Source organism: Suillus subalutaceus (assembly GCF_016647625.1).
Source record: "Suillus subalutaceus strain FC151 chromosome Unknown DFJ58scaffold_204, whole genome shotgun sequence".
NCBI lineage: Eukaryota > Fungi > Basidiomycota > Agaricomycetes > Boletales > Suillaceae > Suillus > Suillus subalutaceus.
In genome coordinates this window covers 6,747-23,951 of record NW_024540453.1, presented here as the reverse complement: position 1 = coordinate 23,951, position 17,205 = coordinate 6,747, and the positions used below count along the sequence as shown (strand labels likewise).

General features: G+C 48.9%; 2 protein-coding genes across 2 annotated transcripts; one reads left to right on the top strand and one right to left on the bottom strand.

Moving 5' to 3' along the window:
- Positions 1 to 1,621: 1,621 nt before the first annotated feature.
- On the bottom strand, positions 1,622 to 3,145 carry DFJ58DRAFT_189983 (WD40-repeat-containing domain protein). The gene is made up of 6 exons (XM_041379130.1): positions 2,714 to 3,145; positions 2,636 to 2,662; positions 2,503 to 2,583; positions 2,231 to 2,449; positions 1,728 to 2,177; positions 1,622 to 1,648 (listed from the first exon to the last, which is right to left on the bottom strand). The coding sequence occupies exons 1-5, from the start codon at positions 3,065 to 3,067 to the stop codon at positions 1,926 to 1,928; spliced, it is 933 nt and encodes a 310-aa protein (XP_041236801.1). The 5' UTR covers positions 3,068 to 3,145; the 3' UTR covers positions 1,622 to 1,648; positions 1,728 to 1,925.
- A 10,857-nt stretch (positions 3,146 to 14,002) lies between these two features.
- On the top strand, positions 14,003 to 16,748 carry DFJ58DRAFT_189877 (quinon protein alcohol dehydrogenase-like superfamily). Its single transcript, XM_041379129.1, has 8 exons — positions 14,003 to 15,120; positions 15,171 to 15,227; positions 15,285 to 15,347; positions 15,408 to 15,868; positions 15,995 to 16,231; positions 16,284 to 16,325; positions 16,378 to 16,581; positions 16,639 to 16,748. The coding sequence occupies exons 1-7, from the start codon at positions 14,167 to 14,169 to the stop codon at positions 16,385 to 16,387; spliced, it is 1,824 nt and encodes a 607-aa protein (XP_041236800.1). The 5' UTR covers positions 14,003 to 14,166; the 3' UTR covers positions 16,388 to 16,581; positions 16,639 to 16,748.
- Positions 16,749 to 17,205: the final 457 nt, after the last annotated feature.

Sequence of the window (17,205 nt, the reverse complement as noted above, 5' to 3'; positions counted from 1 at the left end):
TCTTCGCCATTGGCTTTGGTCCCTCCTGTCTTGTTGGTCACAATGGATCAGCAACTTGCAGGCAATGCTGTGTCCGTCGCATCTAAGCCTGCTTCGCATGAACGAGTTTCGCGTTGACCTCTCTATTGATATCTCCGTCTAGTTGCCCGGGTCTCGGCATTGCTGCGGCAATCGAAAGTATGTCCCGCCCTGCATCAACACAAAACAACATCAGAATGATATGGCTCAGTCTGCCACTTTCAATTCTCCCACCATTAGCTTTCGAATCATCCTCGGTCGCTTTGGAAGAGCCAACGACCGAAGGAGTGTTCACTTCGGCGAGGCTGGGGAGGTTGCATCATCTGCCTGACCGTCAGACTCACTGTCCTTAGCTTGCGTGCATTCTTCTGGCCTCCAGCTCCATCAATGTTTCATTTGGTGGTGAATCCCGACAGTTTTGGTTAGTCCGTCGAGAATCTAGGTTGGCACGTACAAATCTCAGGGATATATATTTCTGAGACAATCCGCATGAGGCGTGAAGGTGAATTCTATTTCATGGACAGACTATCACATAAAAAGGAGGTTGCGGCGCAATGACTGGGCCTAGTTAAGACGGAGCTCTGAGGATCTATACACTGCAAAAATGTTGTCAGCAGGTTTCGAACCGACTGCAAAAGAAACAGATTTCGATTCTGGTGTGGTAACCACTTGCTTAAGACCAGTCAAGATGAGCCTCCGAGGAATGCATCCATGAGTGAATGTCAATGTGTGTTCTGATAGAAAAAAACCTTGTCGTAGGCAGGTTTCGAGCTTGGGCTGAAGTCCGACAGAAACATATTTCGATTCTGTTGTAGTAACCACTTTGGCCAGGCGAAGTTGAAATGAACCTCTGAAAAAATGTCCATCAGTGAATCTTCAAGGTGTGTTCTGAGAGAAAAAAAAATCTCGTCGGCAGGTTTTGAACCTGCACTTGTACAGTCCAAGAGACAGATTTCGATTCTGCGATAGTAACCACTTTGGCCAAGGCAAAGTTAAGATGAACCTCTGAGGAACTGTCCATCAGTGAATCTTCAAGGCGTGTTAGGATAGAAAAAACCTCGTCGGCAGGTTTTGAACCTGCACTGGTAGTGTCATTCTAAGGGACAGATTTCGATTCCGTTGCAGTAACCACTTTGGCCAGGGCGAAGTTAAGATGAGCCTCTGAGGAACTGTCCGTCAGTGAATTTTCAAGGCGTGTTCGGATGGACAAAAAAACTCATTGGCAGGTTTTGAACCTGCACTGGTACAGACAGAAAAGAACCCCTGTTGTTCGGCAGGTTTCGAACCTGCGTAGTCCAAGAGAAACGGATTTTGATTCCGTTCTGGTAGCCACTTTGGCGAGGACAAAGTTGAGATGAACCTGCGAGGAACTGTCCATGAGTGAATCTTCAAGGCGTGTTCCGATAGAAAAAAACCCCGTTGTTAGGCAAGTTTCGAACCTGCAAAGTACTAGAGAAGCAAATTTTGATTCTGTTGTGTTAACCACTTGGGCCAGGACGCTTGCTGGCCGAGTTTAGACGAACCTCCGAAGAACTGTCTATGTCGACAGGTTTCGAATTCACACCACAAGAGAGCAGATTTATAATCTGTTCTGGTGCAAAACGGTTAGCTATGATTACTCAAGATAGGCCTTGAAAAATCCGTCCATGAGTAAATGTTAAAGGCGTCCGAGACTGATAAAGGCGTCCGAGACTGATTCAACAATTCACCTGGAAGATCAGTCACTTGAGTTTTGTAGTGCAGTATAATGAATGTCTGAATGAGCGGAGAATAATACCCCTGGGCTTTCATCCTCTTGGAGTACCGTGGTCCGATGCACTGCACGAGAATCACAACAAGAAAATGGGATTGACGGAGTAGCGAAAGAAGCAGAGATACAAAGAAAATAGGTTTCGTATACTGCAGTATCAATGACCATCGGTGTTTGGGAGAGGTGCGCAACAAATCAAAAGCACAAGACGAGCCAACAATGTGAGGAGTCGTGACCGTACGGTTGGTACACCCGGTCTGTTAGCCTGAGTGCCACTATTTGTATTTGGGGCAAGTTGTGTTGTGGACGTCGAAGTAGTGGCAGGCTGAGATTGCGATGACGACCCCTGGCCATGCGATTGGCTGTTCTGCTGCTGCTCTCGTTTTGGCCGGGGAGCGACAAACAAGGACTACAGAGGCATCACTGAGCACAGTGAACAGAAACATGTAGATGAAAGACAACCTTTCTGTCCTGTACTGCAGCAACGTCGACGGTACGGGAACCGTGACGAGAGAAGATCCCTTGCCTTTGTGTTTGTTGGAGTTCGGTTGCATTGCCAGTATGGGAGTGAGGGCGACGGAAGAGTGACGGAATGCGAGCAAAGAGCGCGCGCAGACTCCCTATAGAAGCTGCGAGAACGCGATTGGAGGAAGGGTGATCGACACCGGGCGACGTGCAGGGCTGGTTGTAAGAGGTGAGAACAGGAACTGGTTCAACAAATGCTAACGACGCACATGAATGTCGCCCTGCATGTCACCAAAGAACCTTGGCGGTGTTCGATGGGCAGGAATAGCTGGACGTCGCGTGGCATCTTTCTAGAGTGACAACCTTGAAATGGTTGAAAACATTGAGAAACACGTCACGTACGTTCATTGGCGACTTTCCAGCTACCGCCTGCGAGTGAGAGATGAGCGTGGGATTTTACTGAAGGATGGTGAGACTTACATCATGCAGGAGAAGTTTTCCAAGACCAGCTTTTTTGAGAATGGCGTGAATGTCCCATGCGTACACATCTTTGTCACCCCCAGTGACTAGCACTTTTCCATCAGCAGAAAGGGCTGCGTATTGCACTCTCTCTTTGTGCTGGAGTGGAGGACCAACTTGGAGGTTTGTGTCGAGACTCCACAGACGCGCCGTTTCACCATTTGATGCACTTGCAAGGAGGTGCCAGCCGTTCTGAGACAAGGTGATGGTGTTGACCCAGTTTCGGTGACCCTCCAAAGTGGCGATCTGCTGCCAAGTGGCAGTGTCGAATATCCTAATTGGGCCATCTGAACCGCAAAATAAATTCCTTTCCATTCCAGGCTAAGCTCCTAATCCAACGATCGTGTTCGATCGTTGTGAGCAGGTCGCCAGTCTTTGCATCCCAGATTTTTACTCCATCTTCGCGGTCGCCCGTCGCAAATTTTGTTGAGTCAGGTGAGTATGTCACCGCGTACACCCACAGGTTCTTGGTCTTGATTGGACCCAGGACTGTTTCGCCGCTCTTGACATCCCATACTCTTGCTGTCCCGTCAAAGGACCCGCTCACGACTCTCTCACCATCTGCACTCCAGCACACTGACGACACTCTCAAAGTGTGCCCTTTCCATCTGGCAATGACCTTTCCTGTCTCCACGCCCCACAGTCTCACTGTCCCATCCCAGCTTCCGCTTGCCACAGTGTTGCCATTTGGAGACAACGCTAATGTGGACACTACTTCTTCATCCACCCCATCTCGCCAGTCATCGCCAATATGTATCCCGCTTTCCAGGTCCCATAGTCGGAGTGAGCCGTCCTCTGAACATGTGATGATGCGTCGTCCGCCAAGCAGGTGCACGACATCTCGTACACGTTTGGTATGGCCTCGCATGGTCTTGCAGGGCATGGCATCAGGCGCCTTACTGGTTGTGGATGACATGGTCGGCGCCCGGAGTCTCGACTACGGTAGATGGTCGATAATGTGCGCGAGAAATGCGCGTCGGGATGGTATTTGAATGAGAACGGGTTATCTGGTAATAGAACATATGACTGGTCGGTCAAGTCTGTCATTGTCAATGAAATACGAGGCAAATCTGACGAGAACGCCTGCTTGCAGGAATTTAGTCCTAATTGACAGGACGGCTTCAGGAATATGTATGTAGGCCGGCCCGGCCCAGTGTGCGATAATTCGTGAGTGATCTTTGTATTATACAAGTCGCCGGTGAGTGGGTGGTCGGCTTTACAGCATAGAGTATCACTCACGAGAAACACCTATTCAGACCAACTAAACTTTATAGTCCTCTGTGGACTGAGAAGGTAAGCGTCGGGTTTAGAGTTGCGGAAAATGGGCGTCCATTCGTTCAAGGCATGTAACACTGTACGTATTCCATGCGTCAAACTCGTGTTCACTTCACAGCTCAAATGCTGTGTAGACGAGGCGCTCGGGTCTGCCACCAGTGCTATGTGCACTTTTTATATGTAATGGACTGCATTGATCACGACGACAAATTTGGACGAGCCGCATTTCCTCTCTGCTTCAATGATGTTCTTCTAGCCAATGTCGAACTCAATGTCATCAGCATTGCTGCATAATTGAAGGCTGTGCACCATGCCATCACCCAGCGTTGTATTTCAAAGTTTACCAAAGCTTGCTGTGCTCTTATTTCTGTTAGACCTTTCCCTCGTCGCCTTCGATGCTGTTCTAACGCAATTGCGCTTCCTTGTACTACGAAGGGAACCCGGATCCAGGGCATCCTTATTCTGGACAGGATGCGATTTCCGGAAGACCAATCACGAGGTTGTCTCAGGCTACCCAACTGGTCAGTGACCGCCGCGTGCAATTATACACAATACAAGTTGACCCTACGGATAAGCACAGTTTTTTCTTCTTTCCATCTTTGCCATGGTCAACCTATCAGACGAATATTCCGCTAGTGACTTTGGGAGGAATCAGGAATCCTCACACTTTTTAATAATCGCACGTCTAGTGGTCGGACCGTCTATATAACCGCGCGTGATCCAAGTTCTCGAGATCGTAGAAATGATTTTCCGTAACTCTTGCTGACTTGACTTCATGTGCCTCGAGGAGCAACAGGCGAATAGGTTCTTTTTGCAATGCCATGAAGTTCTGCCAGAACAAAATTCAGCACATAAAAGCGAGCCGTTTTTCTGCCATCCTCTTCAGATTTATTTGATCCCATATTACGCCTTCACAAACAATGCGTTTCTCCTTGTGTCCTCTACGTTGTTGCTGCTATGACAACATCGGTATCTGCCGGTCCCACTCCCCCGGGTGGAAGATGTCCCAACCTTTGCAATGAAGTCAGTTGCTGCACTGGTCAGAAATGTGTGCCGACATTCGTCCAACAGCTTGTGAGTACCAGCAGTTTGGATCCCAAATTTGTCCACATGACTCACTGGCGCGGTAGAACAAAGTCATCGATTATTGTAAGTGAGTAGCATGTCGCGATAGTGAACTACAGTGAGCCGTGAAGTTTCTGTTTTCGCATCAGTGTAGTATGGCTGACGCGTGAGGAGTTCGTTGCAGAGTTGATCAATGCACTTGCTCTGATCAAATTTCACCGCTGCTCGAGCAATGGAGTTTATATATATATATATAAATCACTTTTATTGTCCTTTAGGATGTTGGACATAGCCCTATTCGAGTGCAGGGGGGCTTACTCACGGCTTTCTATCGTAGTTTGTGTGCTGTGGATGTAGTATGATGCCTGAAATAAAGAGCTTGGAGATATCGCTGTCGATCTCAATCACGATTGCGGCTGAACAACAGGTGAGGAGCAAGTACGTACGTCTTGTCTGTTTCTGCTGTGTTTTAGATTTTCCACCCCGCATTCGCCTGTGACCCAGTCTTTTCCGATAGGGGTGTCGATTCTCTGACCGTACGTCCAGGATATAGTAGGTGGTGGAATCAAAAGGAGGGATGGACATAGTGGACCAGCTAGATGAAGAGAGCGAGACTGGCCTGGATTTATAGTTACATTGGTTGCAGATTAAATAAATATAAGTTTCAGGCCTCGTGTCCTGGGCGTATAATGATACACGAAGCAGGTTGAGGCTGTGAAGAAGCACAAAAAGGCCCGGTACACGCACCTCTGAGACTTAGATTAAGACACCCGCAAGCTCTCCAGCAAGTTGTGCTCAACATCGTCCACCTCGAGCAGGATGACGGGAGCAGAACAGCCCGCAATTCGAATCACCACGACTAGTCGAACATTTGAAGGTCATGAAAATAGTGTCTCGGCAGTCGCAGTCTTCCCCGACAGACGTCGTATGGTGACGGCCTCGGGCAACAAGACGCTTCGTCTGTGGGACCTAGAAGACGGTGTTGTGTTGAAGACAATGGAGGGGCACCGCTTCAGCGTACAAAAAATTGCAGTATCAAGAGACGGGCAATTCATAGCATGCGGTAATTTGGGTGGAGAGCTCATCGCCTGGAACAGAGACGGCGAGCCTCTCACAAAACCCATCAAAGTTCACTCCAAAGAGATCTACTCGCTCGACTTTTCCCCAGATAGCACATCGGTGGCGAGTGGCTCATTGGACACTACAACGGAGCTCTGGAACACAAAAACATGGCAGGTACAAGGAGATCCAATCGGTTGTGGCGCCGAAATCCTCTGCGTTCGGTATTCGCCGTCTGGTGAACATCTTGCCATCGCAACCAAGTCAAATATCCAAATATGGAATCCAGGCAAGAGGGAATGCATCGCAAAGTTCCAGGGTCACGGAGCATGGAATTACTCACTCGCGTGGACGCCCGATGGCACCACGGCTTCTCTCAGCGGGTAGCCGTCGTGATCCCACCATACGGATCTGGAATTCATCGACTTGGAAGCAGGTTAGTGAACCGTGGAAGGGCCATACTGAAAATGTCTACATCATTGCCTTGAATCTTACTGGCACCCTTCTTGCGTCCGCATCTGAAGACCACCAGGTTCGCATTTGGCGGCTTTCGGATCAACGAACCATCGCGATATTCAAACATACCAGTCCTGTGTATTGTGTCACCTTCTCCACGGATGGCAAGCACATTCTCAGCGGAGGAAGAGATAGAATGATCTCAAAGTGGGAGGTACCTTGGCTGGAGGACATTCTCAAGGACCAGGCATTAGATGTAAGATCCTTCATTTTCCGTCCCTTCTCCATCTCATTTTCTCCAAGGGTGTGCTACGGGAAGACACTTTGAAGGAACATGTGGTAAATAATGTGAGTTCCGGTTCATTGACGTTTGGTTCGTCTTCTTGCGTATTGATACTTAATCTTGATGCAAAGATTCAAGAGTCTGATTGCGAGGTTTGTTTCTAGGCTTCATTCTTACCACGCAATCTGACTATGCGTGATGCAGATTCTCGCCATCAACACGACAGCCCGCAATGCGTGCATAACCGGAGATTTGTCTACTGCGGACAGGCTGCTCACCCAAAAGATCAGCGCTGATAGCAGCGACTACAACTCTTACGCGAATCGCTCGCTTGTTATGGCGAGAAAATCCGACTGGGACCGCGCACTTGATGATGCACTAAAAGTGAGGCACCGTTCTTGTCGTGACCTCTTTAAAACGGGCTAAGTTATATGGTGATATAGAGTATCAGCATTCAGCCATCCTTGATAGGCTGTATCTCCAAGGGCATCGCCCTCTGTGGAAAACGACAGTTCGAAGGCGCGATGAAAGCATTTGACCTCGCGTTCATGTTTGTGGACGCAGATTTGCATAAAACTCATCTTCTACTCTTGATTAAGGTACGTCAATTGTGTCTTATGTACTCGTTACTCACACAACAGTTGTCAGGCTATCACCCTGTTCAATGCAAATCAACATGACGAGGCCATTCTGCGCGTCCAAGAGCTAGCTACCACCTGTCCCAACGCCGATACTCTTGCCAGTCATATCGTGGAAGTAAGCGTTCTTCGCTCATGCACTTTGATTTGTTTTATGAACTCTGCATATCAGGCTTATCTACATGTCCAACTGGGAATCGATGCCTTGAATGGCGTGCGTCACAGCGAAGCTGCTGAGCGTTTCACTGCCGCTGTCAACATCATCCCTTTCTCATCCATGTCGGCCATCCATTCTAAATATGATGTCTTCGCGGTAGTGGGTTGATTTCGGTGCAACTGGAAATCATTTTTTCACGCCCGACTGTTTTTTCTAGTTATTCGGGTGGAACTTCAAGTCCTTGTGGCGAACTGCACACCAGAATTGGTGCCTTGCGTTCCTTCAGGCAGGTAGACTTCCAGAAGCCATCAAAGCATACCGACACATGATGGATATGATGGATGAGGCTACGAAAGCACGCTGCCTTGCTTGGTCTACCGGCAAGTCTTCGTGATGTCAACTGGGTATGATTCTCAATCTTATTTCACTTAGCTTTCAAACAAGATTGCAGCGTGCTCTATGCTACCGCCGGAGTGACTGACCTCGCTGCGAGCGGAGATGCGGCCCTCGCTGCGGGTGATTACGACAGGGCTATCGAGCTTTACTCTGCGGCGATCGACCTCGATTTTTCGACCGATACCATCTTTGCGAACCGTAGTAAGGCGAGGTCGGGGAAAATGTTATGGGACGATGCACTCCTCGATGCAGAAAAGGTGCGATGACAATTACCGTTTCATATTCGACGCTCATTTCGGTGATACGCAGGTCGTCAAAACTCAACCCCTCATCTTACTTTGGATATCAGTTGAAGCATGCGGTACTTCATGGCGCACACCGATATGATGAAGCCATCGAGGCCTTCAAAATAATGCTCTCCAAGTTGGAAAATGCTACCGACACGGAAACGAGTACGCCCAAATAGCGCAGCCTTTGACATTGTTGACTCTTTGACGTCCAGACTTTCACCAACATGATGCTAGTCCATCCGAAGCAGAGGGTGCTATTGAAGAGAGCATGAAGGCTCAACTCGACAACGCCCCGCATCGTCTAATCAACACCTCCACTGGGCGCTTGTGCAATCGCGAGGCACAGATCAATGCCTTCAGAATGAGCGCAGAGTACAAAGAACTTTTGTCATCCATAATGAAGCATGGAGACCTTCAAACGGAGCGCATCCAAGACGCGGTGTCGATGTACTTCCGTTATGTCATGCTATCGCATAGGTGGGAAGGGACGGAGCCGTTGCTGTACGACATCCAGGACAAGATGGTATTCGACTTGGATCCGATTGGCGGAATCGCGAAGTTGCAGTCATTCTGTGAAACTGCTCGTGATAAAGGGTATCGCTGGGCATGGATTGATACCTGTTGCATCGACCAGACTAACAATGTCGAGGTACAACAATCGGTCAACTCCATGTTTATCTGGTATCGCCACTCAGCACTTACCATCATCTACCTGTCGGATGTTCTACCTTCCTCGCAGCCTGGGGCACTCGCAAGTAGCGCTTGGAACACGCGAGGATGGACAGTTCAAGAATTCCTGGCCCCAAAATTTGTCCTGTTTTATCAGAAGGATTGGTCCCTATATCTTGATGATCGCTCTCCCAACCACAAGGATTCCCTTGCAATCATGCAGGAGATGGGAGATGCAACGGGCATAGATGCACAGGCCCTCGCCGCTTTCCGTCCGGGGATGAGAGACGCCCGTGAGAAACTCCAGTGGGTGTCGGCCCGGGTCACCACGTGGCAGGAAGACATTGCATACTCATTGTTTGGTATCTTCGGCGTCAGACTGCCTGTCATTTATGGCGAGAAGAAGCAAAACGCACTTGGGAGACTCTTGCAGGAGGTCGTAGCTCAGTCGGGTGACATCAGTGCCCTGGACTGGGTGGGGCAATCATCCGAATTCAATAGCTGTCTGCCGGCCGACATTACATCATACAAAGCTCCACCATACACCCTTCCATCTCTGTCCGAAGATGACATCCAGGCGTCAATATCCTCACTCCGACATGTCATGGCTGTAGATTTGGTTCTGAAACTTTACGCCCTCCTTGACAACCTGAACGCGCCTCGTTTCGGGAACTGCAGACTACATCTGCCTTGCATCGCATTTCGTGTCACAGCAGTCAAACGGAGTCGCGCTCAAGACCAGGAAATATATGCAGTCAAAACCGACGGGCTTCATGACCTGCTGATCACCACGAAGGACAAGTTGAATCAATTCTCATCACCACGACCCACTATGCAGACCCTCTTGCTTGTTCGTCCGTGGAATCGTTATCTCCTCGAGCTTCCTGACTTCGGGGAACCGTCTGGGCTGGCAGAACTGCCTGATGTTGCTGACGACACGCAGAGTGAGGAAGATTATTGGTCTGTGCCCGGGTCTCCATTACAGGATTCGCCTGGCGAGTTCCCTGGAGCATGGGAATCGGTTGATTTGGAACTGAGCGATCAAGCCTTGCGATTGACTGCTCGCCTTGAACAGCCTTTTGGCGCATTTTTGCTAGCGCAGCAGCGTGGTGGAGAATACAAAAGAATCGCGTCAGATCATCATATCATTGCACAAGTCAAAGACCTTTCTTCTATTCCGGACATGGTCAGGACGCTAGAGATATTGTAGCGGTATGCATTTGTGGCGTCGTTTATATCAATAATCCAGGAGTGTGAATCTGACGTATGAGACGAGCAATACCACGGAATGTCCTCGAAGCTGACCTACACGCAATCGCAAAACCGCAAAAACCGGCCACTTGCATGCTCGCCAACCATGAGCTGCCCTGTGGCTAACGGTTGCGAATTAGATGTATAAGGAACATAATCTTCATCACGAATCAAGTCATCGTCAGCATCGTTGTGCTGAAAATAGATGTGAGACCTGGACTACAGCGAGAAAAATGAACCGGGCATGGTGAGAGCAATAAGGAGGTAGGGGCAATGTAGCAGGGAACTGCAAGGAGACCGTCGGATCAAGTGCGAAGGAAACAAGAGAAGAAGTACATTCAAGGGACCACGAATGTCAGTATTCCGGAGAGGAGCTGTGTCCGCACGAGAAGAGGAAGGAAGTAATTTGCGAAGGTAGCAGGAGAAAGTATGTCACTGTGAGTGTACTGTAGGTGATTGTCTTGGACGCTGAGGGGCGAAAAATCTGACAGGCGAGATCACTGGCTTATGATGCCGCAGAGCAGAAGGTGTTGTATAGGATTGCAATAATGATATCTGACGAAGTCGTGTATATAAGTAGGGGCGCCGGGACCACGTACATTGAGTAAATCAGCAAGGCGATGAGTTTCAGCTGCACTTGTCTGCAAAAGAATATTTGGATAGATCTGTGCGTGTGAAATGGATGCACTGGGCTCTTCTTGTTGTACAGGCAAAACGCTACTAAGGATGTCTGGATATATGGATCTTGGTCCAGGCCGCCGTGTAAACCAATCGGTGTGAGTCAGGTGAGAAAATAATGCAGCGAGGGTGTCGGACATCAACTTGATGAGGCGAAGAGCTGGCGGGACTCGAAGCCATAAGTTGTTTGGACGTGTTAGAAGGACCGTTGGTGAATACTAGTTCTCCTACAAAAGTTGACAATACTGATTTTGAGATTGAAGAATTCGTTTAACTTACGCTGCGGTGCTCATCACTATTGGAGGTTCAATTGCATTTCCCTGTACTACAAAGGGGACCCGGACCAAGGGCAGATATTCTGGACAATAGGATGAGATTTCCGGAAAACCAATCACGAGGTTGTCTCAGGCTACCCAACTGATCAGTGACCGTTGGCATGTAAGTAATTATACACAATATAAGTTGACCCTACAGATATCGAGCGGGACTGACCTACTTTTGAACTCTTGCACCAAGATTTGGCACGGCCATGGGTGGTATTACGTTTAGATGAGACCTGAGGCCTGAGGTTCTACAAAGCAGGTTGCCCACTTGGGTCAAACAATCTCGACATTCATAGCAACACGCCTGGAGGACATTTTATTCCCTATCGCGAGCATGGCGTCCTTGCAAACAATATAGACCTTCTTAGGATAGTAGTAAGTATGACAAGAAGACCAGAACATGATGTGGATGGAAGGAACAAAAAGAATACCGCCTCGTATTTAGTCTTAGTAACACGTACAGCAAAACTGGTCTTCGCATCCGAGGAGATTGTTGCGCTAAATGAAAGAAATCTTCTGGAACCGACTTGGAAAAGAATACTGACGAAACGAGGTTCGGAACCGTTCAGAACCGTTCAAGAACCAGTGGAGAACCAACACAGATAAAATGGAACGAGAACCATACTTCGGTTCGGTCATGTTCGATGGTGTCGCAGTGTCCTAGAACCACTTTGGTAAGTACAGAGACAACCGTGAATAGCCGTGAATCAGAGCTACTAGTGACGTGAACTTCATCATCAGAAAGTAAAAAAAAAATGGTGGGAACCGAAGCGATCCGGGCCTAGAACTTCGTCAGAGTAACGCTACTTGATGCAATGAATCACATCCCTAGCATATGATACACTCATTTCAAGTTACACAATGCACACACACCGGCGCCATCATTGATGATTTTATTTCAGTCCCGGCTCGCCGATTTCCACACATCGACTGTGTTAATATATGATGGGTCGTCTAAGAGATGACGATGTGTTGCCCAGTAAAAATATTTCGTCGACTGAACAGGAACTTGTGAACGCCCATCACCCCTGATAATCCCGCTGCCAGTGACTCGGAGTCTATTATGTACTGAGCCTATCATTGATCAGACAGGCCAGGAACACCGGACACAGGTACGCTAAGCTGCGTCAATCGGACTTACTCATGCTGGATTACACTTACTGGCAGCGGCTGATGATAATTAAACTGATCCTGGGAGTTGTGGGAGGGCAAGAAAAATATGAGCGAGCGAGATTATAGTGAAAACGAGCGAGCGGATTGTATGGTGTAGCGATGAAGGGATCCGAGAACAAGAAGGAAAGGACGTGTGGTGCCGGATACTTCCGAGCACTCGGGAACCGGCACCTTTCTCATAGACGAAGCGTGCGCCGTCGATGTGAGCAAATAAGTCGGCTGATTATGTTGCAGCTGCGTACGCTCAACAACTGCACATCATGTCAATAGGCCAGTATTGCCGAGGATTTTCTTTCTTGTTATTATTAAAAACCATTTAGTCTCTCGGGGCGTACCCTATGCCGACTAGTTATGGCAGGACTATGTAAGTAAGCTCCCATTGTTGTAAGTGATCCGTGGAAGCAACCACCGGGATTCCTGACTTTTCATTTCCGATGGAACTAAGCGTCTGTATGTCCGCATCGGTCTGGCCTCCACCATGGTACTTCTTTTACATACTATATCTTGCTTGTAGATCTCTAGAGTCTGGGCTTTCTGTCAAAGTTTTTGGAGTTGCGCCCAGGGGCCAGGGCTCGTCGTGGTGGCCGTGCGTTTTGAAACGCAGAATCGTATGCGAAACGGTGATGTGACCAAGAATCTGAGCGTCACAATCTTGAGCATTGAATTGTATTCTGTCGAGGCAAAGTACTCGCGCCTGTTTCTGTGACACCGATCTGATTCTTGATAGAGTCCTGAATGTTGTGTCCGCAGTGCGCACAATTAAACGGCACCATTACGTGAGTGTCAATCAGAGCATGCGGTTCACTAATGATCTGTTTATGCACAATAATTTGGTTGCTCAGGGCCAGGTTCTGTACGACACGGGTAATTCGCAAGTATGTACCTTGCTCGACATGTCCTTGGCTGCAGGCGTGTAGCGCCGATCTCATAGAAAATGAGAAGCCCCGCAACTATCAAAGCTCCGGTCAGCCTGAGGAGCCCATCAGCCAATGTGCAGGCACCTGGCCACACGTCAACGTCTGAATTATACCCAGTTCGTTTTCCCGGATATCCTATTCCGTGCACCGGCTACCGACGACGGCGACTCGATGAACATTCGCGATGCCTATTCCATTGTCGGATGTCGATGATGTCAGTTGGTGGTTGGTGAGTCTCAACTGTACATAACAACTATTTAGGCTGATTTTTGTCACCCTCGCAGATGAACTGAATAGTATGGCATGAATCTGATAGATACCTTGCTGTTATGCGCCACGAAAATTCGTCTCTCGGCTACATCTGCTGGCAGTCTGCAAGGTGCCTGGGGGTGATATGGAGTCTTTCTGTAAGGTCCCTGAGCGTAATCTGGTAGCAGATGTGACAATTTGGTCATGGTAGTTTCGTTTGAACACAGCCGCGCACCCGGGGACCTGAAAGGCTGGATTCAGAATATCCAGACAGTCCGGGACACTCTGCACATTCGCTGATGGCCCGAGGTTCACATGTCACCGGGCGGATGTGACTGTCTGTGATAGCGGTGCTCGAAGAAGCACGTACCTACGTATCAGAAATGTGTCAAGCAAGGTAATTGTAGCAATACCAGCGTGTTTGGCGTCAAATGAAACAATATAAAAAGCTCAGCACACGCACCTCTTCAACTACATCCAAAATCACTTTACCAAGTTCATTCAACAGTGTTCAGCACCACCAACCTCTAGTAAAATGACGCAGCCCATTCCCATTACCACTCCTACTCGAGTGTTCGAAGATCACACTCATACCGTCTACGGAGTCGCAGATGTTCCCTATAGTCAACGCATGGTGACCTCCTCTGAAGACAGGCTGATTCGTCTGTGGGACATGAAGACAGGTGAAGTATTGAAGAAAATGGAGGGACACACCGGTGAGGTCATGGGATTGGCGGTATCGCGAGATGGGCAAATGATAGTGACCGGTGACGAGAACGGAGAACTCATCGCCTGGCAGGCAAAAACTGGGGAATCTCTCACCAAACCTATCAAAGTCCACGGCAGTGCGCTCCGCTCGCTGGACTTTTCACCGGACGATGCGTTTGTCGCCACCGCGTCGTCGGCACCAAATGACCAAAGGGTCAAGTTTTGGAACACTAAAACATGGGCGCAATACCCCGGAAATTACGACTGCGGTAGTACTGTCCGCTGCGTTCGGTATGCGCGGTCTGGCGTGTATATGCTTGCGGTTGCAACAGACGAAGACATCCAAATCTACGTCAGCGAGAAACTCCAAAAGAGGTTCAAGGGTCACAGTCACGGTACATTGTCACTCGCCTGGTCTCCTGATAGAACGCGCCTTCTTTCTGGGGGAGATGACCGTGATCCCAGCATAAGGGAGTGGGACACATCGAGCTGGACGCAGGTCGGTCTTCCCTGGACGGGCCACACATACAAAGTCAATTCCATCGCCTTCAATTCTTCTGGCACGCATGCAGTTTCCGCCTCTAGCGACAACTCTGTTCGTCTCTGGCAGCTCTCCGATAAACATACCATCGCTATCTTCCAGCACACTTCTTCTGTCGTTTGCGCAGCCTTCTCCGCGGATGGCACGCGCGTCCTCAGCGGAGGTTATGATAAGAAAATCACAGAGTGGACGGCACCTATGGGTACTTCACTTGCCAGTGCGGATGCTTCCAACGAAAAGGTAATTTCTAGTCGGTTTACCTTCCACTCATTGTCTCATCTTGCGTTTAGATTGTTTATTCGGCTCTAAGAACTGCCCAAAAGTGGGAGCCAGAGATGCAGTCAATGGTAATTTCTTGTTGATGTAAACCTTCGCCATCTCACCTTGTGTCCTTTCATCAAAAGGTTCAAGTTTCAGGCTTTGATTGCGAGTTTCAAGAGACTGCTCTAACGCCACTAGTTGTGAAGGTAATTTCCAATCAATTACACGTTCGCCGTCTCATCTATTATCCTCATTTCTATTCAAAGACTATGGAATATGATTCAGAGACTGTAGGCTCCGATTCCGAGTCTCTGCATGCCGTTTCGATGACCGGAAGCTTCGGTTCCAAGTCTCTGCAGGAGGTTTCGACGACCGGAAGCTTCGATTCCAGGTCTCTGCAGGAAGTTTCCACAACTGGAGGCTTTGATTCCAGGTCGTTGCAGGAAGTTTCGACAACAGGAAGCTCCAATTCCAAGTCTCTGCAGGGAGTTTCGGTAACTAGAAGCGTCGATTCCAAGTCTCTGCAGGAAGTTTCGACAACAGAAAGCTCCAATTCCAAGTCCCTGCAGGGAGTTTCGGTAACTGGAAGTTTAGATTCCAAGTCTCTGCAGGGAATTTCGGTAACTAGAAGCGTCGATTCCAAGTCTCTGCAGGAAGTTTCGACAACAGAAAGCTCCAATTCCAAGTCTCTGCAGGGAGTTTCGGCAACTGGAAGTTTCGATTCCAGGTCTCTGCAGGGAGCTTCGGTGACTAGAAGCGTCGATTCCAAGTCTCTGCAGGAAGTTTCGACGACTGGAAGCTTCGATTCCAGGTCTCTGCAGGAAGTTTCGACAACAGGAAGCTCCAATTCCAGGTCTCTGCAGGGAGTTTCGGTAACCGGAAGTTTAGATTCCAAGTCTCTGCAGGGAGTTTCGGCGACTGGAAGTTCCGATTCTAGGTCTCTGCAGGAAACTTCGACAGCTGGAGGCTTTGATTCCAAGTCTCTGCAGGGAGTTTCGATGATCGCAAGCTCAGAATCCAACTCTCTGCAGGCAGGTTTGAAGACCGCAAGTTCCGCTTCCAAATCTCAGCAATTGTCTTCGACTGTCCGGTCCGTATTGGATGAGCACTCCGTTTCCAAGGCTGAACAATCCGTCACCAAGTTGGAGCAGTCTTTTACCAAGTCTATGCGGGCTGTTTCAAAGGTATTATTTCATCCTTTGCTCATATGGCGCTATTTGAGCTTTTTTCACGCAGACACTTGTAATCACCATGGATGAGCTCCTCGCTATCACCAAGACCATCCGTACTGCATCCATCACAGGGGACTTGTTCACCGCTGAGAAGATCCTCACTCAAGAGATCACTGCCGACGCCAAGAACTTCGCCTCCTATGCCAACCGCTCTTTCGTTTTGGCACGCAAACTCAACTGGGAAAATGCGCTTCAGGATGCAAACAAGGTGATAACGATCCATCACGCCCTGGTTAAAATTTCGCTGACTTCGATGGTCACATAGTCCCTTGCCATACGGTCGTCGTTGGCTGGCTATATCGCCAGAGGTATCGCCCTCTGTGGAAAGCAGCTTGTCGAGGACGCGAGGACAGCCTTTGATCTGGCATTCACGTTCACGCACGGAAACATGGATGCTACTGTGTTCCTTTATTTAATCAAGGCAGGTTGATTTTTTTCGTCTTGCGTACTCCGCTCTTCATTATGTCTTTCAGGCCATTGCGCTCTTCAATGCTAACAGACACAAAGAGGCAATGCTGCGTGTGGATCAGCTGTTTGCTGATCCTTCTGTCGATCCCCTCGTTTGTGGTGTCGTGGTGGTGAGTCTCGTATTCGCAATCACACTTATGTTCGTCCGCCGACTGATGGGTCTGCACTTCGTGCATCAGGCAAGTCTGCGACTCAAATTAGGAACCATTGCTTTCAATGGCGCGCATCATAGTGAGGCCATCGAGCACTTCACTGCCGCTGTCAAGGCTAGCACTTTCTTGGCTAAATCCGCCGCTCCTGCTGCCTGCGAGGCTTTCACTGTGGTACGTTGAATACGACGTCACCGGAAAACTCACCCGCGCTC

Excerpts from the sequence above, each read along its gene's own strand:
- DFJ58DRAFT_189983 (XM_041379130.1), bottom strand. The coding sequence starts at position 3,067 with ATGGAAAGGAATTTATTTTGCGGTTCAGATGGCCCAATTAGGATATTC. Across the intron at positions 2,663-2,713 it reads GAAAACTTCTCCTGCATGAT|GCGGTAGCTGGAAAGTCGCC; the intron begins GTAAGTCTCACC and ends TCTCACTCGCAG. Across the intron at positions 2,584-2,635 it reads CTGGAAAGTCGCCAATGAAC|AAAGATGCCACGCGACGTCC; the intron begins GTACGTGACGTG and ends TTGTCACTCTAG.
- DFJ58DRAFT_189877 (XM_041379129.1), top strand. The coding sequence starts at position 14,167 with ATGACGCAGCCCATTCCCATTACCACTCCTACTCGAGTGTTCGAAGAT. Across the intron at positions 15,121-15,170 it reads CGGATGCTTCCAACGAAAAG|ATTGTTTATTCGGCTCTAAG; the intron begins GTAATTTCTAGT and ends TCTTGCGTTTAG. Across the intron at positions 15,869-15,994 it reads ACTGGAAGTTTCGATTCCAG|GTCTCTGCAGGGAGTTTCGG; the intron begins GTCTCTGCAGGG and ends CTCCAATTCCAG.